The 19448-nt window shown below is 58.0% G+C and overlaps 2 protein-coding genes across 2 annotated transcripts; one reads left to right on the top strand and one right to left on the bottom strand.

Moving 5' to 3' along the window:
• Positions 1 to 223: 223 nt before the first annotated feature.
• On the bottom strand, positions 224 to 2888 carry PUSL1 (pseudouridylate synthase-like 1). Its single transcript, XM_006885945.1, is given in 8 exon segments — positions 224 to 366; positions 447 to 678; positions 764 to 818; positions 1636 to 1806; positions 1889 to 2038; positions 2209 to 2396; positions 2541 to 2598; positions 2815 to 2888. Coding segments are annotated over 8 exon segments (1071 nt in total).
• Positions 2889 to 3980: 1092 nt separating this feature from the next.
• Positions 3981 to 19424, top strand: ACAP3 (ArfGAP with coiled-coil, ankyrin repeat and PH domains 3). The gene is made up of 24 exons (XM_006885850.1): positions 3981 to 4027; positions 7854 to 7911; positions 9012 to 9131; positions 9326 to 9379; positions 10542 to 10600; positions 11542 to 11725; positions 12094 to 12138; positions 12219 to 12314; positions 12405 to 12479; positions 13719 to 13730; positions 14447 to 14559; positions 14666 to 14717; positions 14981 to 15081; positions 15159 to 15270; positions 15532 to 15740; positions 15817 to 15886; positions 15982 to 16076; positions 16172 to 16395; positions 16556 to 16663; positions 17984 to 18082; positions 18198 to 18418; positions 18664 to 18773; positions 18862 to 18972; positions 19277 to 19424. The coding sequence occupies exons 1-24, from the start codon at positions 3981 to 3983 to the stop codon at positions 19422 to 19424; spliced, it is 2523 nt and encodes an 840-aa protein (XP_006885912.1).
• The last annotated feature ends 24 nt before the right edge of the window (positions 19425 to 19448 follow it).

Consider the following 19448-nt stretch of genomic DNA (forward strand, 5'->3'; position numbering starts at 1 on the left):
TGCCCAGTTGGGCCCAGCATGCCATCCTGCATTAACTTTGGCCACATGATAGCCATGGCTTTTGCTCTGTCGATCTGCAGGGCACAGGCTCCGAGACATGTATGATCCTATGCAGGGAGGGGACTCACTTCTCTGTGCAGGGCCTGCCTCCTGGTACCCAGGAGTGTAGAGGTGCAGACCCACCCAGAGCTTTTGTACGAGACCTCCATCCTTAAGGCCACTTCTAGGTACCCAGGAATGTGGAGGTGCAGACTTGGCCAGAGCTGTCCCATGAGACCTCCATCTTAGGGTCCTTGGGCTGGCTAGAAATTTCCCCATCCTGAGCTCCTGGGCCTCCCTGCAGGGTGCAGTCCAGACTCCTGTCTGCTAGAATGACAAGAAGGCTGTGATGGCAGAGCCACCAAGAACAACCCAGCATCTCTGTCCCCTCCCCAAGGAGGACCCACAGGAGGGCTTGGCAGTGGAGAGCACAGCTGGCTCCTGCCAGTCCCTGTGTCTTCTCTCACCTTGTCATGTGAGGCCTGGGTACCGAACTGCCATGAGGAACAGGCCTTGGGCTGGGGCTACATGTGTCTGGTGCTTGCCAAGGGGGTCTCTACTCTCCAGAATTGTCTTCACCTGGGCAGGGGTCAGCACTCCCAGTCCCACAGCCACCAGCACTGCTGTCATCCTCCGCACCTGTGACCCCAAGGCAAGGCTGCTGTGATGGCCTGAACTCCCAACTTAACCCACGCCCCTAACCCCAGCCCAGCCCAGAGCCTACCTGCCGGTACAGGAAGGACTGGCTCTCAAACTCCAGGTTCCAGAACCGCAGCTCCCTGGGGACACAGGCACTGTGATGTCCTGCAATGTTGGACTGAAGGAGCAAGGCCATCCAGGGCGAGGGATGAGACACGGGGCCAGCCAGGACCAAGTGCTGGACTCCAAAAAGCTCTAGCTCCCAAGGCTTCTTCACCCTGAGAACTTTCAACATCACACCCCCACCCCACTCCCCAAATAAAACTGCTGAGAGGAACTGGAGGAGGGAGCAAGTTAAGATTGGTGGTGGAAAGGGGAGCCTGGTTATAGAGAGCCCATGGGGCTCTCGGGAGATGCTGCCAGGGGGCCTGAGGTGGATATGGGAAGGCCCACTGCTGCTCATTTGACAACCCACACTGGTGTGTTTGGTGGGAGTCAGGTTCCCCACTGTTGAAGTCTCTCTTCCCTCACAACTGTCCTACCACCTGCTCGGAGGTGGTCCAGGAGAATGGAGGCAGCAGAACCCACCCCTGCTGGGCCGGGCCGGAACCACCAGCCTGGATAGTCTACCCCCATGGAACCTTTTCAGCAGCTGCCAAAATCCATCACTGGAACCCAGCTTGGGTCAGGGAGGGGCATACAGAGAAAGCATTCTTTGTTCCCTGTCCCTAGCCTGGCAGGGACCCCACCAGGGAGGCCACAGCTGCAGGCCATCCGGGCCAAGACTCTCCAGCTGGATTATGTGGTGACCACCACTTGGGGCGTCAGAGGCCTCTGACCCCCATTCTTGTACCTATAGTGCCTGTGTGTGGGGTGAGGGACTGGGGTGCCACTGAGCTCCCAGGACCTTCAGATCTGGTGGTGTGTGGCATAGTCAAGGTACAGCCTCTTCCTCACCTGTACTCTTGGGGACTGACAAAGGGGCTAGCAGTCCCAGGGGACACAGTGGCACGTAACAGTGTGCGCACTGGGCTATTGGCGGGGCTGCCAGCTGACTGGAAGGCACTGAAGTCATGTGTCCCCAGGAGGTGGTGGGCAGCCTCTTGCATGGCATCCACGTCCAGGGTGCTGTTGTGGGAGTCAGGTGGGCAGTCAGGTGGAAAAGCCAAATGAAAGGGCCTGCCAGCTCCCTCCCCACTCACATACTCACTCCGCTGGAAGAGTCCAGCACAGGTTCCGTTCAAACACAGAGAGCTGGTCTGCCCTTGGGCAGCCAGTGGCCAGGCGGTACAGGTAGGTCCTCGCTATGGCTGAGTGTCGGGCGTGGAAGTTGCTGGGCACTCTGAAGGCCCGTATTACCCTGTGGAGCACAGGGTGCTGCACTGGGGAAGGTCTTGCCCACCCCACCCAAGAGGAACCAGGACAACCACCCTCCATCAGCCCTCGGAGGATCTGTTCAGACCAAGTCTTTCCTCATCTGCCTGCCATGAGCAGGACTACGCCAGACAAGGTTTACACCAAAGGGCTCACCTGATGGCTGGGTGTCTCAGGTGGGTGTTGAGGGCCTGGGTCAGTACTTCGGGGGAGAAAGGGGGCTGATGCGAGCAGCGCTGGATATCCAGATGTGCTGCGTTGCTCAGCGCGTGGACGCCAGCATCTGTGCGGCTGGAAACGGTAAACTTGACTGGCTCCACTGAATTCAGGCATTCTGCGGCCTCCTGCAGGATAGAGTAGCTGAGCCTGGGAGAGGGAGCACCGAAGAGGGCCAGAGCGACCACTGAAGACGGTTTCCAGTCCCCCAGGAACCCGCGGGGCTCCTATACGCCCGTATACAGCCAGCCAGCATCCAGCGGGACTCTCACCTCCAAGAAGTTCTGGACTCCAACGGCGCGCTGGGTGCCCCTGACAGCCGCGACCCCGCTGTGGACGGAAGCAGGCAGAGGTCACCGGCAAGTCTCCGCAGTCCAGCCCTGCCCGCCCTCGGCCGCCAAACAAAGCATTTCCTTCCCCGCGAATGTTTGGACTGCCTGTCCGGAGGCGCACCCGGGCGAGCCGACCCTATATTTAGCGCCCCCGCCCCCGCCCCGCCTGGGGCTCGTCCGTTCTGGCTCCGCACGTCTGGGCGGTGGAACATACTTGAAGGCGGTGCCCAAGTACTGGAAGTACACGAGGTAGCGCGCTCGCACGGAGCCCGCGGGCGCCGAGCCCATGGCCAAGACCAAACGGGCTGGAACGAATCAGGCTGCGCGGGAATGAGCGATCCACGACACGTGGGCCCGCGGGCGCGCGCACACAGCAGAGCCACGCCCTCCAGAGCGCTCCTGCGCCTGCGTGCTCGTCCCGCCCATAGCTTGCCCAAACTAGGGAGGGGGAAGGGAAGGGGCGGAGAACCAAAGCCAAATCCATTGCGGTCGAGTCGGTTCGGATTCCTAGTGATCACGTAGGACAGACTGGAACTGCCCCATCGAGTTTCCAAGACTATAATCTTTACGGAAGCCGAGTGCCACATCTTTGTCCCGCCGAGCGACTTGTGGGTTCAAACTGACAATTTTCCCCTTAACAGCTGAGCAGGCGCAAAGTGCCGGCCAGGTCCCGATCGCCCACTACAACCACTTGGTGATGTCCTACACGGTTGTCCTGCGTCCCTGTCTCACTTCATTCATTTACTCCTCGCTCCTGCACTCTTCCACGCCTTCACCTGCTCACTTATGCACTCATTCATTCATTAATTCACTCCCTCCTTCCTCTTTCCTTTCACTTCCCCCCTTCTCTGCCCCTCGCACCCCGCGCAGCTTTCTAGCCAAATCCTCCAAGCTGTGGTTTTTGCAAACGCCCCGAGTGGCGAGTTGCGCAACGGCTGCGCAATGGCGAGGATCGCTGCATTGGGCGGAGGCGGTTCCAATGCCCCCACCCACCGCTCTTGAAGCTCCGTTTGCACTGAGTTCACCTAACCTCCCCAAGCGCCCAGCCTGGGTCAGAGTGAACCAAACACGAAGCTTGAAGGGAGGGGCGTAGGTGATACTTCCTCACCCCCACCCGGACTGTGACAGCGGGTGGCGCGCGCGGGCGGCGGAGTTTGCCGACGCTCCCTGGTAGTGACAGCGGGCGGCGAGCGCAGGCGGCGTAGTTTGGCGACGCTCCCCAGCGGTGACAGGCGGGGCGGGGCGGCCCGCGGCCTCATTCTGAGCGGGCGGGCGCCGAGCGCGGCGCGGGCGGGACGAGCGGGCGGCGGCCGGGCAGGCCGGGGATGCCGCTCAGCGAGCCGCAGTCCTGAGCCAGCGAGCCGGCCGGTCGCCGCAGCCATGACGGTGGAGTTCGAGGAATGCATCAAGGACTCGCCGCGATTCAGGTACGCGGGCCAGGTCCTAGCGGACCCTAGGACGCGGGTGGCCCCTTTGTGGCTAGGGGGCCCGCAGCCTAACCGCCTGACTCTGGGGTACCGGGCACCGGTCGAGGGAGGGACAGAGGGGGAAGGGGCGTCGATGCAGCCTTTGTGTCTGGTGGGGGAGGAGGGATGGGGTCAGTGCGGTGACAGGCCGGTGAGTAGGGAGCTAGAGGATCTCGCCTCGGACAAAGCCCGCAGCCCTATGGTTGTGCAGCCTTCCCTGAACCCTGTACTCGTGTCCTCCAGAGCCCAGAGGGACCGAAACAAAAGATGCCTCTTCTGCTGGTCACCTCTTGCGGAGGGTGTGTGCTGGGGGCGGGGCGCCGCCTGGGGGCTGGACCAGCCCCTCCCCGGCATCTTTGTCCAGCGGGGCAGCTGTGGGCACAACCAACATTCTGTGGGGAGTGCCCACCTCCTCTGTGTGTGCACCTTTGTGCCATGCCTATAAAACTAGAGCTCAGCAGGAGGGTCTACACCCTAGTGAACCCTGGAGGTCGGTCTTGCTCCTGGCCTGTGGAGTCTGAGTCCTCTTCTCTGTCTTGCTTGTCTCAGTCTTGCTCCACGTGTCTACAACAGTTCAGGAGGACAGGCAGATGGAGCCATAATTGGGCCCAGGGTTGGCAGGGTAGCTGGCATGAGAGGCGGCATGCGTGACCTAGAGGGCCTCCATGGATGAGGACTACTTGAGTCCACTGGATGGAAAGGTGGGGTGAAAGGGTGTTAAGGGCTGTGTCCATTGGTAGTGGTGGTGGTGAGTTATCATTCCTGAGTGTGCAGGCATGCACACGTGTGTACTACAGCTTTAGAGGCGTGTGCACTCACCTTACATACTGGGCATTTAGGAAGCATCTCTTCCATGCCAGGTAGCTAGGGTGTTTGTGGGTGTGTGCCTACCCAAGTGCAGCCTGTGTGGCTCTGCCCCTCTGTGCACATCGTCTGTGAAGTGCAAGCCCTCTGTCCCTGAATGCCTGAATGTGTGAGTGAGTGGCATCAGGACATACAGATGAGTGGTGTGCACGAGCAATGAGTGCCTGGACATGTGTGCACAGGCCAGTTCTCCGTGTAATACATGCACTGTGCGTGGTAAAGCATTGCGTAACTGCCTACAAATCACTGAATACAAATGTTTACATGTTCTCCTGTGTGCCATCACTGACATATGTCTGTGCGTGTGCACATTGCATTTGCGTGTCTATGCTGTGCCACCATTTGCATACACTGTACTTCTGTACACGTGTGAATTCAGGCATTTGTGTGTGTGGTAAGGAGCCTGAGTGTGAATGTCCCATGGTCTTCAGCACTGGGGTGGACTGACCCCAGGATCCTTTCTCCCATTTGTTGTGAAGGCTTCTGGAGGCTGGGTGAGGGGTGCCCTGGATGCAACCCAGAGCAGCAGACTACAGAGCCTAGCAACTGGGACAACACTCCCGTTTACTGTCCTTGATGATTGAGGGAAGTGGGCTTGGGCAGCTTAGGCACCCTATGATCCCAGCTCTTCACTGGTCCCTGTCCGACCAGAGCCTTGACTGTGTATGGCCTTGACCCCTTGGTGGGACTTTGTCCCTAGCTTTGTACTAATCCCCCAACCTGAAGCTGTAAGTGCCCTTTCATGGTGTACAGAGGTCAGGGCTGACTTTGCCCAGAGTGAGGGGACTGTTTGGACCCTGGGAACATGCACCTCATTTGCTTTGGGTCTTCCCTCCTACATTTGCTTGGAGGGTGAGCTGGCTGTCTGGTTGGCTCCTCCTGATAGGGAGGGGCTGCTTGGGAAAGTGCTGATGGGAGAGTGGGGTGGGGGGTGATGATGAATATGATTCAGACTCTGGTCCCCAGGGCAGTGCACTGGAACTTGGCTGGTGTGATCTAGAACTGGGGCTGCCATCTAAGCTAGGATTAGCCGGGTCAGATGGAAGTGAGAAGGTCCCACCCCCCAGCTCCATCTCAGATGCTACCAGAGAGTGTAACTGGATGTTCTTCATAGCCCATCCTCTGGACAGCAGGGCATGAAGAAAGGTGGAAGAGTGAGGGGTGGTGGAGGTTAGGGGTGGTGAATGGTGGTGTTGGGTCAGTGGCTGCAACCCAACTTGGCCCCAGCTGCCACTTGGCAGGGTAGGGGGTTGTACACAGTCTTCAGAGTGGTTCAGGGTCTCTAACTCGCTTCAAGCTCCACAGATGGAGCCACCGCCCCTTGTTCTGAATGCCCCCTCCCCTGGGTGGGGCTTCAGGTGCTGAGTCATGGCTTTTGGGGAGAGGGCGGTGGCACCTCACCCTCTGCTTCCGCCCAGCCACAGAAATGCAGGGAATATGGTGGGGAGGAGGCCTCAGGTCTCTAGGGTGGGAGAGAGGGAGCACAGAGGGGCGTGGGGCTCCCAGGGCGGGGCCTGCTCATCTCCAGCTCCCATTGTGGCCCAGTGGCTGCATGAAAACTTGTCCTCAGCCTTGCTGTACTGGGGGGGGGGGACACTCAGGATGGTGACTCCGCCTGCAGCCCCACTTCCTGGGCAGCTGGCCTCTCCCCTGAATCCTGGAATGCTTGGACAGGCCGCTCGGGGTTGTCCTACCAGGTGGAAGAAACCTCAAAATTCTGCCAGTACTTTATGCCTCCTGATGCCTGTTTCTCCTGTGACCCCCTCCCCCTGTGACCCCCTCCCCCAGCCTGGACTCCTGTCCTCTTCTCAGCTGGGAAGCGTGGGGGCTACTCCGAGAGGTGGATACACCAGAGGCACCTTGGAAGGTCCCCTACTAGGGCAGCCTGCGGAGCTTAGTGGTCCAGCTCCTCAAACGAGGACAAGACCGGTTATACCACATGACCCCAGGCCCCGCCCCTTGGACTTGGAAATCCTAGTTCTGTGATGCAGGGCATCCTCCAGCCAGACTCCCTGCCCAGGGTGGGGCTGCTCGCTCCTGGGGACCTACGATCAGACAGGCGTAAGCCCCGTCTCTGATCCTTGTCCCCAAGAGGCCAGATGGGTCCAGCTTGCCAGCTGAGTGGCTGTGGGGGGTGGGGAGCAACCGGGATGCTGGCCCTTCTTTCCAATTTCCTGTTCCCGGAGCCAGTTGGGGGGGGGGCGGGTGTCACGTGTCTGATCCATCTGCCTCTTGCCTTCCTTCCGGGGATTCTCCTTCACAGCTTCTCTGGTGATGTCATGTGTTAACTCTTCACTCCCCAGGCAGCCCATTGTCAGATTTTTGAGAGGACCTTGGGCTCTGCTGAGCCCGACCTGCTTCTCTCCTAAGGCTGGTCATTCCAGGAGGTTGAGGGATCTGGGAGATCCTCCTCTCTGAGGCTGGTTTGCGGTCTTGAGGTGCTGCCTGGATGGACAAAGCAGTCACCTGACAGCCCATACTCACAGGTCTCACCCAGGGAATCAGCCCTGAAGGAGTAGAAGGGTCAAGCCCCTCAAGATCTCCATCTGCGAGGGTTCGGGAGGAAGGGGTCATGGTCCTGTGTGGTTTCCTCTCTCCTGGTGTTCCCCTATTCTGTCCTCAGGGACTGATGGCTTGTCAGGCTTTGTACCTCCTAAGATTCACAGCCAATCTGGCCTCTTTCTGCCTTGGGTAGAGGTGGGCAAGGTGGCAGAGCTCCAGAGTCTCAGCCCTGGATTGTAGTAAGCCCTACCTCCTCCAAGGACCAGGCACCCACCCCTCTTAGCTTCAGTTTCCTGATCTGTCCACCCCTTGTTAAGGGCCCCGGGGCATAGGTAGCAATGACGAGGCCCTTTTCCATTTCTCCTCTGCATGAGCTGATATGGAAGGCAGTCATCCCACTCACTGGTCCCTCTTGCTCCAGGGCAACCATTGATGAGGTGGAAACCGATGTGGTTGAAATTGAAGCCAAGCTGGACAAGGTGAGAGGGACCCAGAGGGCTGACACTTCTTCCCCTATGCCCAGCAGGTCTCAGGGGACGAGGGTAAACCCTGCCATCTCTCCCTTCACCCCTCATGGGTGTGAACATAATTTTGTAGTGATGCTCAATGTGTTCCAGGTGCATCTGCTGTAGGCACACACCTTCTTCTGTCCCTAAGTCCAGTGCCTCTAAGTGGAAGTGGACTCAGGACTCCCTTGAATCCAAGCATCCTCCTGTCCAACCCCTCTGTCCACTAGGTGATGTGTTGGTGTGACTGGAGTGGGTAGAGGAGCAAGTGAGGAGTAAGGAAAGGGAAGGGGCAGCTTTGAGCATCAGTGAACTGCTGGCCAAACAGACCCTCTCCACAAAGTGCAGTCACACAGAGTGCTCCTTGAGGCAAAGATGACGAAGCTTCATTTCACATACTTTGGGCATGTAATCAGAAGAGGCTAGTCCTTGGGAAGGGACATCATGCTTGGAAAGGTGGAGGGACAGTGAGAGAGAGAGGAAGACCCCGAACTAACTGGAGTGACATAATGACTGCAGCAATGGATTCAAGTATGTCAGAGATGGTGAAGATAGCACAGGACAGGACAGAGTTCAGATCTGTTGTCGCTGAGAACATTATGGGTTATAGTGGACTCAGTGGCACTTAACTACAACACCAAGCCTGGGCGCCCTGAATGATCTGACCCGCCCCACACTGTTGAGCCTGTCACCCTCTGCCCTACTGTCTTCCCTGGGCCTCCCCTACCTGTTCTCTGCCGATCCTCTGGATTCCTAACTGTCCCCAGCCTTTGGCAGAACTCCTTGCTTTGAGAACCAGCTGACACCACCTGTCACCAGACTGTCCTTGATGTGTCATGTTTGGTGCTGGAGGTCCCTTCCAGTCCCTGCTCCAATCACCCTGGACCCCTGTGGACAGTGTACTCACTGCTGGAAACTCCTTTTGGTTCTGGTCAAATGCTGACCAGCCTGGGGTTCCTACCCGGGGGGCGGGATCCTTTCTGTGGTTTCCAAGTGGGTGCTCAGGAACAGGCCTGGAGGGGGGCTTCTGCCTGTAGCCCCCTCCCCTCCCCATCCTTTCCTCCTTCACTCAGCTGGTCCGGCTCTGCAGCAGCATGATCGAGGCCGGCAAGGCCTACATTACCACCAACAGGCTCTTCCTGGGCGGCGTCCGAGACCTGTCCCAGCAGTGCCAGGGCGACAGCGTCATCTCGGTGAGGGACACTCTCCGGGGGTGGGGCTAGGGGGCTTCCCAAGATCCTCCACAGCCTCTGAAGGGCTGCCCAGCGCTGGGAGCAGGTGGGTGTCAGTGTCCAGCCAAGGGCATGGTTCTGTGCCCTGGGTGGTGGCAGCAGGGCTCTCCTGTCCAGTTTGGAGACCCTCACCCTGTGTTACCCTCTACCCCTAGGAATGTCTGCAGAGGTTCGGAGACAGCCTGCAGGAGATGGTCAACTACCACATGGTAAGTCCAGCCCTGAAGTCCTCTCCTTCGCACGGTCTCGCCTGCGCCCCCACCTCCTCCAAACCCAGACCATCAGCAGCGGAGCTGTCAGTTCCAGGGTGTGGGCAGCTGCTCCCTGAGAGCAAGTTGCAGGGGAAGGGGGGAGGCTAATAGGCTATGCTGAGCAAAGACCTGATGATGGGGTAGAGCCTGGACCCCCCAAGGTGGCCAGGCTACAACGCAGCCCAAGCAAAGGGTCTACAGCCAGGCCCAGAGCTTCTTAGCTGACCCCGTGGCCCCTGGAGAGTCCACTGCTACCAGGGCTGGTGACTCCATCTGGCAAAGCCCTAAGCATAGACCCAGCACGTGTGTGGTCCAGCTCCGGCCTGGGAAACAGCCCTAGACTAAACATGCCCCACCTCCAAGGAAGTGCAGAAAGAAAGCTTCTGTCTGTCTGTCTGTCTGCGTGCGTGCCTCTGGTACAGGACCTAGTCCAACAACTTGATTCTGGGTCAAGTCAGTGCTGGAGGGAACCCAGAAACCTCCTACAGCTCCCTATCTCCATGCCGCCTTCCCAGGCGGGTATCCCCAGGAGCTCTGGGCTCTCACCCAAGGCCTTCCTCTCACAACCCAGAATGCAACTGGCCCATCTTCAGGCCCAGCAGGACAGGGGCCTTCCGATGTGCCCCCTATGGGCTCTGTGAGGCAGGCCTGGTAGGAGGGGTCCATTCAAGCAGCTTTGTCAGCTTGACAGAGAGCTCCGTGGGGGATGGGTAGTAGTCACAGCTGTTGCTTCTGAACACCATCTCCCCACCCCTTGGGGTCCTTTCTCAGGCTGGACTGTGTTGAAGAAGGGGACTGGCTTCTCTCATGACTGAGTTGGGGGCCTGGGCAGGGCTGAGGGGTTTTCTCATGCCTGGTTTTCATCTGGGAACATGGGGACCTTGCTTTAAGAACTGTACAGGAAGCTCTGGTGGCCTAGTGGCAAGAAGTTGCACTGCAATCACAGAGGCACACAGTTCAAATCCACCAGATGCTCTGCTGGAAAAGGAGGGACAATCTCCTGTACCAGTCAGATCCAATTTGACGGTACACGCACACAAAATAATAAAATAAAATTAAAGAAAAAAAAGAACTGTATAGAAGCAATTTCCTGATGTTCTTGACCCTTCCTCACCCCCAGATCCTGTTTGACCAGGCCCAGAGGTCTGTGCGGCAGCAGCTCCACAACTTCATCAAAGAGTGAGTGTCTCCCGTAGCCCCCAGGCCCTAGGCCTCTCTCGAGGCCCTGAGATCCTTCCCTGGGCCAAGGTCTTCCTAGTGAGGCATAGAAGGGCACCCACCAGAAAGCAGTGTCAAGATCAAGGTCAGGGATCTCAACAGCGGAGGAAGGAAGTGTGCACAATGTGTGGTATGTACCATCTCCAGGGGAGCTGGGCTGCCTGGACCAAGTGACCTTGTCTTGGAGCCTCAAGGCTGGGCAGGACAGAGCAGGGGCACAGGCTAGATGTTTGGCTTAGTACCAAGGAAACAGTGTCATGGGCAGAGGGACCCAGGGTGGCCCACTTTCTCTCACTGCCAGAGTCTGAATTGACTCATAGCTGACCTTCCATTGGGTTTTCAGAAACTGTAAATTTCATGGGAGGAGATTGCCCATCTTTCTCCCAAAAAGCAGCTGGTGGACACGAACTGCCTGCCTTTGGGTTGGCAGTGCAACATCTTACCACTCGGCCCCCAGAGCTGAGAAAGTTTTTAGCAGGAATGGGCAATCAAGGTAGGGTGTGACCTCCCTGAAGGAGTTGAGGTAAGACCTGGTGGAGACCTGACATCCGGTATGTAGAGTTAGGGTGTCCAAATGAAGAGATCATTTAAGGTGGGTAAGTCTGGCATCCAGGGGAAATCTGGGGAGTCTCCCTGAGATGGACCAATTTCTGGAGTTGAGAGAAGTAGCAGTCAGGAGAAAGGCCAGGCTGGGTAGCTGAGTGTGGAAGAGGAGGTGATGGCTAGATGTAATCAGATGGGGTTGGCGGGGTGGTAGGGTGGTCAAGAGATGTAGCCAGGGAAACTAGAGTGTGAGGAAAGCCCAGGAAGGGAGGAGGAGTAACAAAGAATAGATGAGGGAGACCCTTGAGCATAAGCACTAGCATGCATCCTTCCCCCTGAACCCTGTCCACTAATCCTAGGGATGTGCGAAAGTTCAAGGAGACCAAGAAGCAGTTTGACAAGGTTCGTGAAGACATGGAGCTGTCCTTGGTGAGGAACGCCCAGGCCCCCCGGCATCGGCCCCATGAAGTAGAGGAAGCCACGGGCGCCCTGACCCTCACTCGAAAATGCTTCCGCCACCTGGCACTGGACTATGTCCTGCAGGTCAGTTCCAGGCAATGAGGCAACCACTCCTGAAACAGTGGGAGGGCTTCCTGAAGGAAGTTGTGGAAGAGGACAGAGATGCCACATCCTGTGAAACAAGGCAGGGGGCCAGCTAGTTTTGGAGGTCACCGGTTAAGGTGGTGACGAGTCTGGCTGTGCGGGCAATGGGAACAGACACAGGGGCTCCAAAACCGAAAGAGGCAGGGGCTGGCACAAGTGAAGGGGACAGAAGATGGTCTGAGAGGCAGGGGCTGGCACAAGTGAAGGGGACAGAAGATGGTCTGAGGGTTATGGGAAACCACAAGCATCTGGTGTGGACTCTCACAAGGGACATTTCTGACACCCCTATTCACTCTCTCTTCTGGCAGATCAATGTCCTCCAGGCCAAGAAGAAATTCGAGATCTTAGATTCTGTAAGTGTCAGGGCAGGTGAAGGGGTTGCAGGTATTTGTGACCTCAGACAGCAGCCTCACCTGTGCACCCTCTTCTGTAGATGCTATCATTCATGCATGCCCAGTACAGCTTCTTCCAGCAAGGCTACAACCTTCTGCACCAGCTGGACCCCTACATGAAGAAGCTAGCGGCTGAGGTGAGCCATGGGAAGGGTGGGCCCAGGGTCAGGGTCTCCGGGTGGGAGGTGAGTGCCCACTGCCCTCCCTGATGCCGGCCCTGCCCACAGCTGGACCAGCTGGTGATTGACTCAGCTGTGGAGAAAAGGGAGATGGAGCGAAAGCATGCCGCCATCCAGCAGAGGGTGAGTGAGGTCCAGCCCACGAACCGCACCGTGTGTGTGTGTGTGTGTGTGTGTGTGTGAGAGAGAGAGAGAGAGAGAGAGAGAGAGAGAGGCCGGTTGTCTGTCTGAGGCCAATTGTCCGTCTGACAGACAACGGGCCTCTCTCTTCACACACAAGTGGCCCCACCACCATGTCTTGAGGGTATTGCTCCTCACTGCTCCCCCTGACCTTGAGGAGGCCCCCTCTAGCACATACATGGCCCAGACTTTGTCCCAGGCCTGCCCACCTGGCCCCAGTCACTTTCACTCTGTTATGCTCCTTTTAGGATTATGAGAGGCGGGGGAGGGGCCTCTGACTCAGTGGGGTGGGAGGGACTGTGGGTAGCTCCTGGGCTGGGCTGGGCTGGGCGGTGGTGGCCAAGGCCCTTTGTCTGGCAGATGCTTTGGTTGCGGGCTGAAACCCTGGGGTCCCAAGGAACCCTGATGCTGTAGAGTTTGAGTGCTTGGCTGCTAACCCAAAAGGTTGACAATTAGACCCTCAAGCTGTCATGCTTGGGAAGGTAGAGGGACAGAGAAAGAGAGGGAGACCATCAATGAGATGGGTTGATTCAGTGACTGGGGTAATGGGGGTAGGTGTGTCAGAGACATAAAGTTGGCACAGGATAGAGCAGGTTTCAGGGCTGTTGTACATGGGGTCGCTATGAGTCGCAAGCGACTTGAGGGCACATAACAACAACAACAACAACAAGACGCTGCTCTCAGTAAGAATCTAAGTCAGCTTCACCCATAAAGACTGAACTGCCAGGAAATCCTGTGGGGCGGTGGATTCGACTCCCTTGATACAGAATTAACTGACTCAAGGACAATGGGTTTGGTTTCTGGTTTTCCCTGGGGTCCCTCTTGGGGGCCAGTGGTGGCCACAGACACTGGGTTGGCTCCTACAGTGGCCTCTGCTCATTTGTCAGACAGCTGCCCCTGAAGGGACCAAGGAAAGAGGTGGGAGGCCTGCAAGGGAGTGAACTATTTTGAGACTGCAGAGAGGCCTGTGGGAGCTGGGGGTGGTGGAAAACCTTCTTCAGTTCCTCAGGGTGGGGTGAGGAGCCCCTGGAGGCCATCAATCTCTGGGAAGGGGGCGGGGCTGAGAACGGGGTGGGGGTAGGCAGGTGGGCTGGTGGGGCAGGGCAGTAAAGCCTCAGGTTGGGGTGGGGCAGGAGTACTTACTGGTTCTCTTTCCCCCCTGCACCCTCTCTGGCCTGCCAGACACTGCTGCAGGTGAGTGAGCTGCCACCTTCAGGGGTGTGGGGCCCAGGGCTGGGGCACACCAGACTGGGCAGGGTCTCTGCCCTCCCCTGATGTTCTGACAATTCAGCACCAAGGACACCTCCACTGGTCCCAGACCTCTAGCCATTCCTGGCCCTTGTGTGCTTGTGATTGTGAGCTGTGGCTGGCACCAGCAGGACTCCGGCTGAGTGCAGACCTTGGCCTGTGGGGGTGGCAGCAGCTGTTCTCGCCTCCACCGCCTGAGCTGGGAGCAGGTGCAGCCCCTCCTTCCCTCCACCCAGCCTCTGCCGCCAGCCCACTGCACACCAACACATAGGGCTCAGTGGCACTGGCTTAAATGGAGCTCTGTCAGGCGCTAGAGGACAGGCCCAGCTGGTGGCATGAATGGACTCAGGATGTGGAGGGAGGGGGGACGGGGACGGCTTCCTTCCTGGTCCTGGAGTCTGCTTTTTCTTTCGAGACTGGGGGGAGGGCAGGGCAAGCTGGCACCAAGGCCCCGAGCTGTGGAGCTGTGAGTGAGTGAGGTCTGCTGCACCTTGGGGTTTCAGGGCAGGAAGTGCCAAGGGTTAGTGTTTGAGAGCATGTAGTCATGTGTGTGCATGCGACCTGTGTGACCACCCCAACAAGCACCCCCTGAAGCTTTCATGGGGGTGAGGGGAAGGGAGGCACGAGGGGCACTTGCTGAGGTTCAGGCCTGACCTCCCCAGGACTTTTCCTATGACGAGTCCAAGGCAGAGTTTGACGTGGATGCCCCCAGCGGCGTGGTGATGGAGGGCTACCTCTTCAAGAGGGCCAGCAATGCCTTCAAGACGTGGAACCGGTAAAACCCTGGTGCAGGGAGCTGGGGGGAGGGCAGGCCAGAGTGGGCCAGAGGAAAAAAATGGGAGCAGCTCTGCTGACTCCTTGTGCCCTACTTAACCTGCCAGGCGCTGGTTCTCCATTCAGAATAGCCAGCTGGTCTACCAGAAAAAGCTCAAGGTGAGCAAAGGGACTGGGCCGGGTCACGGTTAGCTGGGCCCTTCTCCTATCTGGACTATGGCTTGGCTGGTCAGTGGGTCCAGCAGAGGGAGGACATTTGTGGGCACCAAGATCAGAAGCCCAGAGGGTTGGAGATAGGACTGAATGTGAGGCTCAGATTGCCTAGAATTAAGTGATGTTCAGAGGCGGGGCTGTGAGTGGCGTCAAGGATGAGGGGGTGGGCCAAGATGCAGAGCTGGGGCCAGCGGTGGTGACACCTGCAGGACATGCTGACCGTGGTCGTCGACGATCTCCGCCTCTGCTCCGTGAAGCCCTGCGAGGACATCGAGCGCAGGTTCTGCTTCGAGGTGGTGTCGCCCACCAAGTGAGGAGGTGCAGCCTGGAGGTGGGGGCTGGGGGTGTATCCCATCCAGTCTGGCCTGATGGCCTCCCTGTTTCCAGGAGCTGCATGCTGCAGGCCGACTCCGAGAAACTCCGGCAGGCCTGGGTCCAAGCCGTGCAGGCCAGCATTGCCTCTGCCTACCGGGAGAGCCCCGACAGCTGCTACAGCGAGGTGTGCCCTCCCTGCCCCTGAACACACCCACAGCAGCTGCATGATGAGCCCTGCAGGCTGCACATGAGTGTGTGCACATGTGTGCATGTGAGCATGTTTGCGTGGAAGCATGCATACACGTGCAACCCTTAGACTTCAGGGGCCTTGACCTGTGTTGGGTTCTCTGACGGGGAGGAGGAAGTGCCTTGCTGTGGAAACAGGTCTATTGGAGACTGACACCCAGCTGGGCTGAGTTTGCCGTGCTGCCTTCTCTGTCCTCAGAGACTGGACCGCACTGCATCCCCTTCCACAAGCAGTATAGACTCGGCTTCGGACTCTCGGGAGCGCAGCACCAAGGCCGACAGCACTTTGCAGCGTGTGCAGAATGTGGCTGGCAACAGCCAGTGTGGCGACTGTGGGCAGCCAGACCCGCGTTGGGCCAGCATCAACCTGGGTGTGCTGCTCTGTATCGAGTGTTCAGGCATCCACAGGTAGGTGCTGGTGGTGGTCAACCTGGGGAGAGGCAGCAGGGCGTACCCTGACTCAGTCCTGCCCCTTGTCCTCCAGGAGCCTGGGTGTTCACTGCTCCAAGGTTCGGTCCCTGACACTGGACTCATGGGAGCCAGAGCTTCTGAAGGTGGGTACTGGGGCGGGAACTGGCCTTAGGCCGTCGTGGGGCCTGGTGTCAAGGTCTTTAAACAGAGGCTGACTGCCCTCTACGATCTCCTGTAGCTGATGTGTGAGCTTGGAAATAGCACTGTGAACCAGATCTACGAGGCCCAATGTGAGGGCCTGGGCAGCAAAAAGCCCACAGCCAACAGTCCCAGGTGAGAGGGGTGCAGCTGACTGGGCCAGCGAGCCCCAGGTGAAAGGTGTGGCCTGCTGGGCTAGGGAGGCCCACCTGACATTTGCCCTGGTCCAGGCAGGACAAGGAGGCCTGGATCAAGGACAAATATGTGGAGAAGAAGTTCTTGAGGAAGCTGCTGGCAGCACCTGACCAGGAGGCACCGGCCAGCAGGGAGCTAGGCTCCCGGCACTGGCGGGTGCAGAAGTGCCAGCGGCACCACAGCTCCCCCCGGGCTCCCACTGCCCGTCGCAAGGTCCGGCTCGAGCCCACCCTGCCCTCGGTTGTGGCCCTGTCCTCAGGTACCAGGATCCTCAGTGGATTGCATTCTTATCAAAGCTTAGCCCCCAGCTCAAGTGCTTAGAAAGAAAGCAGGGGCTCACAGATTCCAACTCCCAGAATGTCCTGGGGTAGCCCACCCCACCCTGGACCTCAGTTTCTCACAATCTGAACCTTCTGCAGCTGGTACGTTGGAGCGCAAGTTCCGCCGAGACTCGCTCTTCTGCCCAGATGAGCTGGATTCCCTCTTCTCCTACTTTGATGCAGGGGCTGCTGGTGCAGGTCCACGCAGTAAGTCCTAGGGAGCCCTCCTTCATCGTCCTGTCATATAGCCCTTAAATCCTAGCCAGGCCAGCAGAGCTGGGGCCAAGGGCAGGGCTCACCTGCTTGCTGAGGCACAGGAGTGTCTGTGAGAATGACCAGGCTGAGAAAGCAGCTGATGTTACAGAGAGCTTGGTCTAGGAGTATGGAGAAGGGAGGAAGTTGGTGGAACTACAGCAGAAATAGCATTCCGAGAGGATCTCAGATGCATGTTGGCCTGGCAGCCAAGACAAAGGCTGGTGAGGCTGATGTATGCAAGTCTATGTGTGTGTAGCTGTGTGCACACAAGGTGGATGTGTGTGAATGCATAAGATTGTGTGGTGTGCACAGAGGTGTGTATATGTGTGAGCGTATCTGCGTATCTGTGTGTGTGTGTGTGTGTGTGTGCACATGAGACTGGAGGATTGTCTAAGTGGGAATGTGACAGGCTGTGTATCCTCGGGGTGTGTGTGTGTGTGTTTGTGTGTGTGTATGCATGCATGCGTGTATTCTGGAGCAGTGATGTTTAGGAACCAGCTCATAAAAGACAATTTTGTACATCTTTCTCGACTCTGCTTGGAATTGACTGGTGGGCATATTTATTTATATCACAGCAAATGCTACAAGCAAGACAAATAATTTAAATTTATTTATTATGTTTTTAATACTATGATTTGAGTGAAAGTTTACAAAATATATTTATCTTTCATTCAGTCAGTCATTCATTTTGCCTGTAGGACTTTGGCCCTGAACAAGTACTGTTCTCTTGCCTCTTTGTGATTGGTTTTTCTAAGGAGTGAGTGAGTGTCTGACTCCTGTTACTGGCCAACTTACAGACCTCTTAGAGAGTTCTGGTGGTGTAGTCCTTAGGGAGTTTCCATGCCAATGCAAAAGTGATACCTCTCTGGTGGTGGCGAAAGATAAGTAATCTGTGCCATTTACAGCTTCCAGCAATCTGAGTTCCTTCAGGCTCCCTAGCGATGTGGTTTTTTTAATAGGCCATTTTATTGTTTGGCTGAAAGTTGAGCCACGGAGATGAGTGTTGAAGGTTTATTGAGCCCACTGACGTAGGACGCTGTGCAGACCTTTCCTGGGCAGTGTGGGCAGAAGGGATTGACTGGACAGGAGCCAGGAGTGAGAGGGCTGTAGAGGCCGCCCTGAGGGGTGACAGCATGCAGCAGAGGGCGCTGCTGCACCCTCTCCAAGCCTGGGGCTAGGCTGCTCTGGGAAGGATAGGGTTCAGCCTTTCTCCTGGGGTACTGGAGCTCAGGACCTCACTTTCAGGAACCCCTCTGTTCGCTGTCCCCACAGGTCTGAGCAGCGACAGCGGCCTGGGCGGCAGCTCAGATGGCAGCTCAGATGTACTGGCCTTCGGGCAGGGTTCCGTAGTGGACAGCGTTACAGAGGAGGGTGAGTGTATGCCCCTTAGTGCCCTGGGCCCCTTCGCTGCGGGGTGGGGGGAGGGAGACACAGCTGCAGCGTCCTCTGGCCGTGATGCAGCCTCTGACCGCACCCCTCTCTGCAGAGGGCGGGGAGTCGGAGGCTTCCAGCGGGGAAGCAGATGGAGAGGCGGAGGCCTGGGGCTTGGCTGATGTGCGTGAGCTGCATCCCGGGCTCTTAGCACATCGTGCTGCGCGCACCCGCGACCTACCCGCACTGGCTGCGGCGCTGGCGCACGGGGCTGAGGTCAACTGGGCTGACTCGGAGGACGAAGGCAAGACACCACTGGTCCAGGCTGTGCTAGGGGTGAGTAGGGGGAGCTATTGTCCAGGGCAACAGTGGACTGGAACATAGGCTCATTTGAGTAATTTGACATGTATTTGCATAATACACGTGCATTTGCATATTCCTGACCTGTTCTTCTGTGGTGCCCACACAAGGATCCGTTGGCTCTGCAGAGACCAGACTCGGAACTGGCAGGGTCCCCATCGCTGGATGGGTGCAGAGGACAGGGGGAGGGGGCGCCTATCCTGACAACCCCTACTCCACAGGGCTCCTTGATCGTCTGTGAATTCCTTCTGCAAAATGGAGCGGACGTGAACCAAAGAGACAGCCGGGGGCGAGCGCCCCTGCACCACGCCACACTCCTAGGCCGTACTGGGTGAGCAGCCCTCCCTGCCCAGCCTCCCACCCTAGCCCCTGCCAACGCGTTCTGAGCCCACCCCAACTCGGCCCCTCTCACTCCATAGCCAGGTCTGCCTGTTCTTGAAGCGGGGGGCCGATCAGCACGCTCTCGACCATGACCAGCAGGACCCACTGAGCATCGCAGTGCAGGCGGCCAACGCAGACATCGTCACCTTGTACGTGTAGTGTAGGCGCTGGCGGGGGCGGGGTGTGTGTATGTGTTGTGTGTGTGTCTGCCAGACAGGGCTCTGGGGGCTGGGCTCTAGGAGGCGGGGCTCCAGGGGCGGGTTCTTGCAGGGTGAGTCATGAGGTGGGGTGAGGTCAGAGAGGTGGGCGGTCCTAGGAGGTCAGGGGTTGGATGAGGTTGTGGAGAATCTAACCATATAAGTCTCAGAGGCTAGGTGGAGTCCTGGGACCTATTCTTCATTTCGGATAAGGGTGGGATTTTCCTTGGTGGATGTCTCACGGTTCTGTCCACAGGCTCCGTCTGGCGCGAATGACAGAGGAGATGCGTGAGGCCGAGGCACCCCCTGGCCAGCCGGGCCCGCTGGCGGGCAGCAGCCCCACGGAGCTCCAGTACCGCAGGTGTATCCAGGAATTCATTGGCCTCCATCTGGAGGAGAGCTAGGGCCGGGCCGGCCGGGCAGCCGCG

This window comes from Elephantulus edwardii, unplaced genomic scaffold (genome assembly GCF_000299155.1).
Source record: "Elephantulus edwardii isolate Elephantulus edwardi_28Jun2011 unplaced genomic scaffold, EleEdw1.0 scaffold00045, whole genome shotgun sequence".
Classification (NCBI taxonomy): domain Eukaryota; kingdom Metazoa; phylum Chordata; class Mammalia; order Macroscelidea; family Macroscelididae; genus Elephantulus; species Elephantulus edwardii.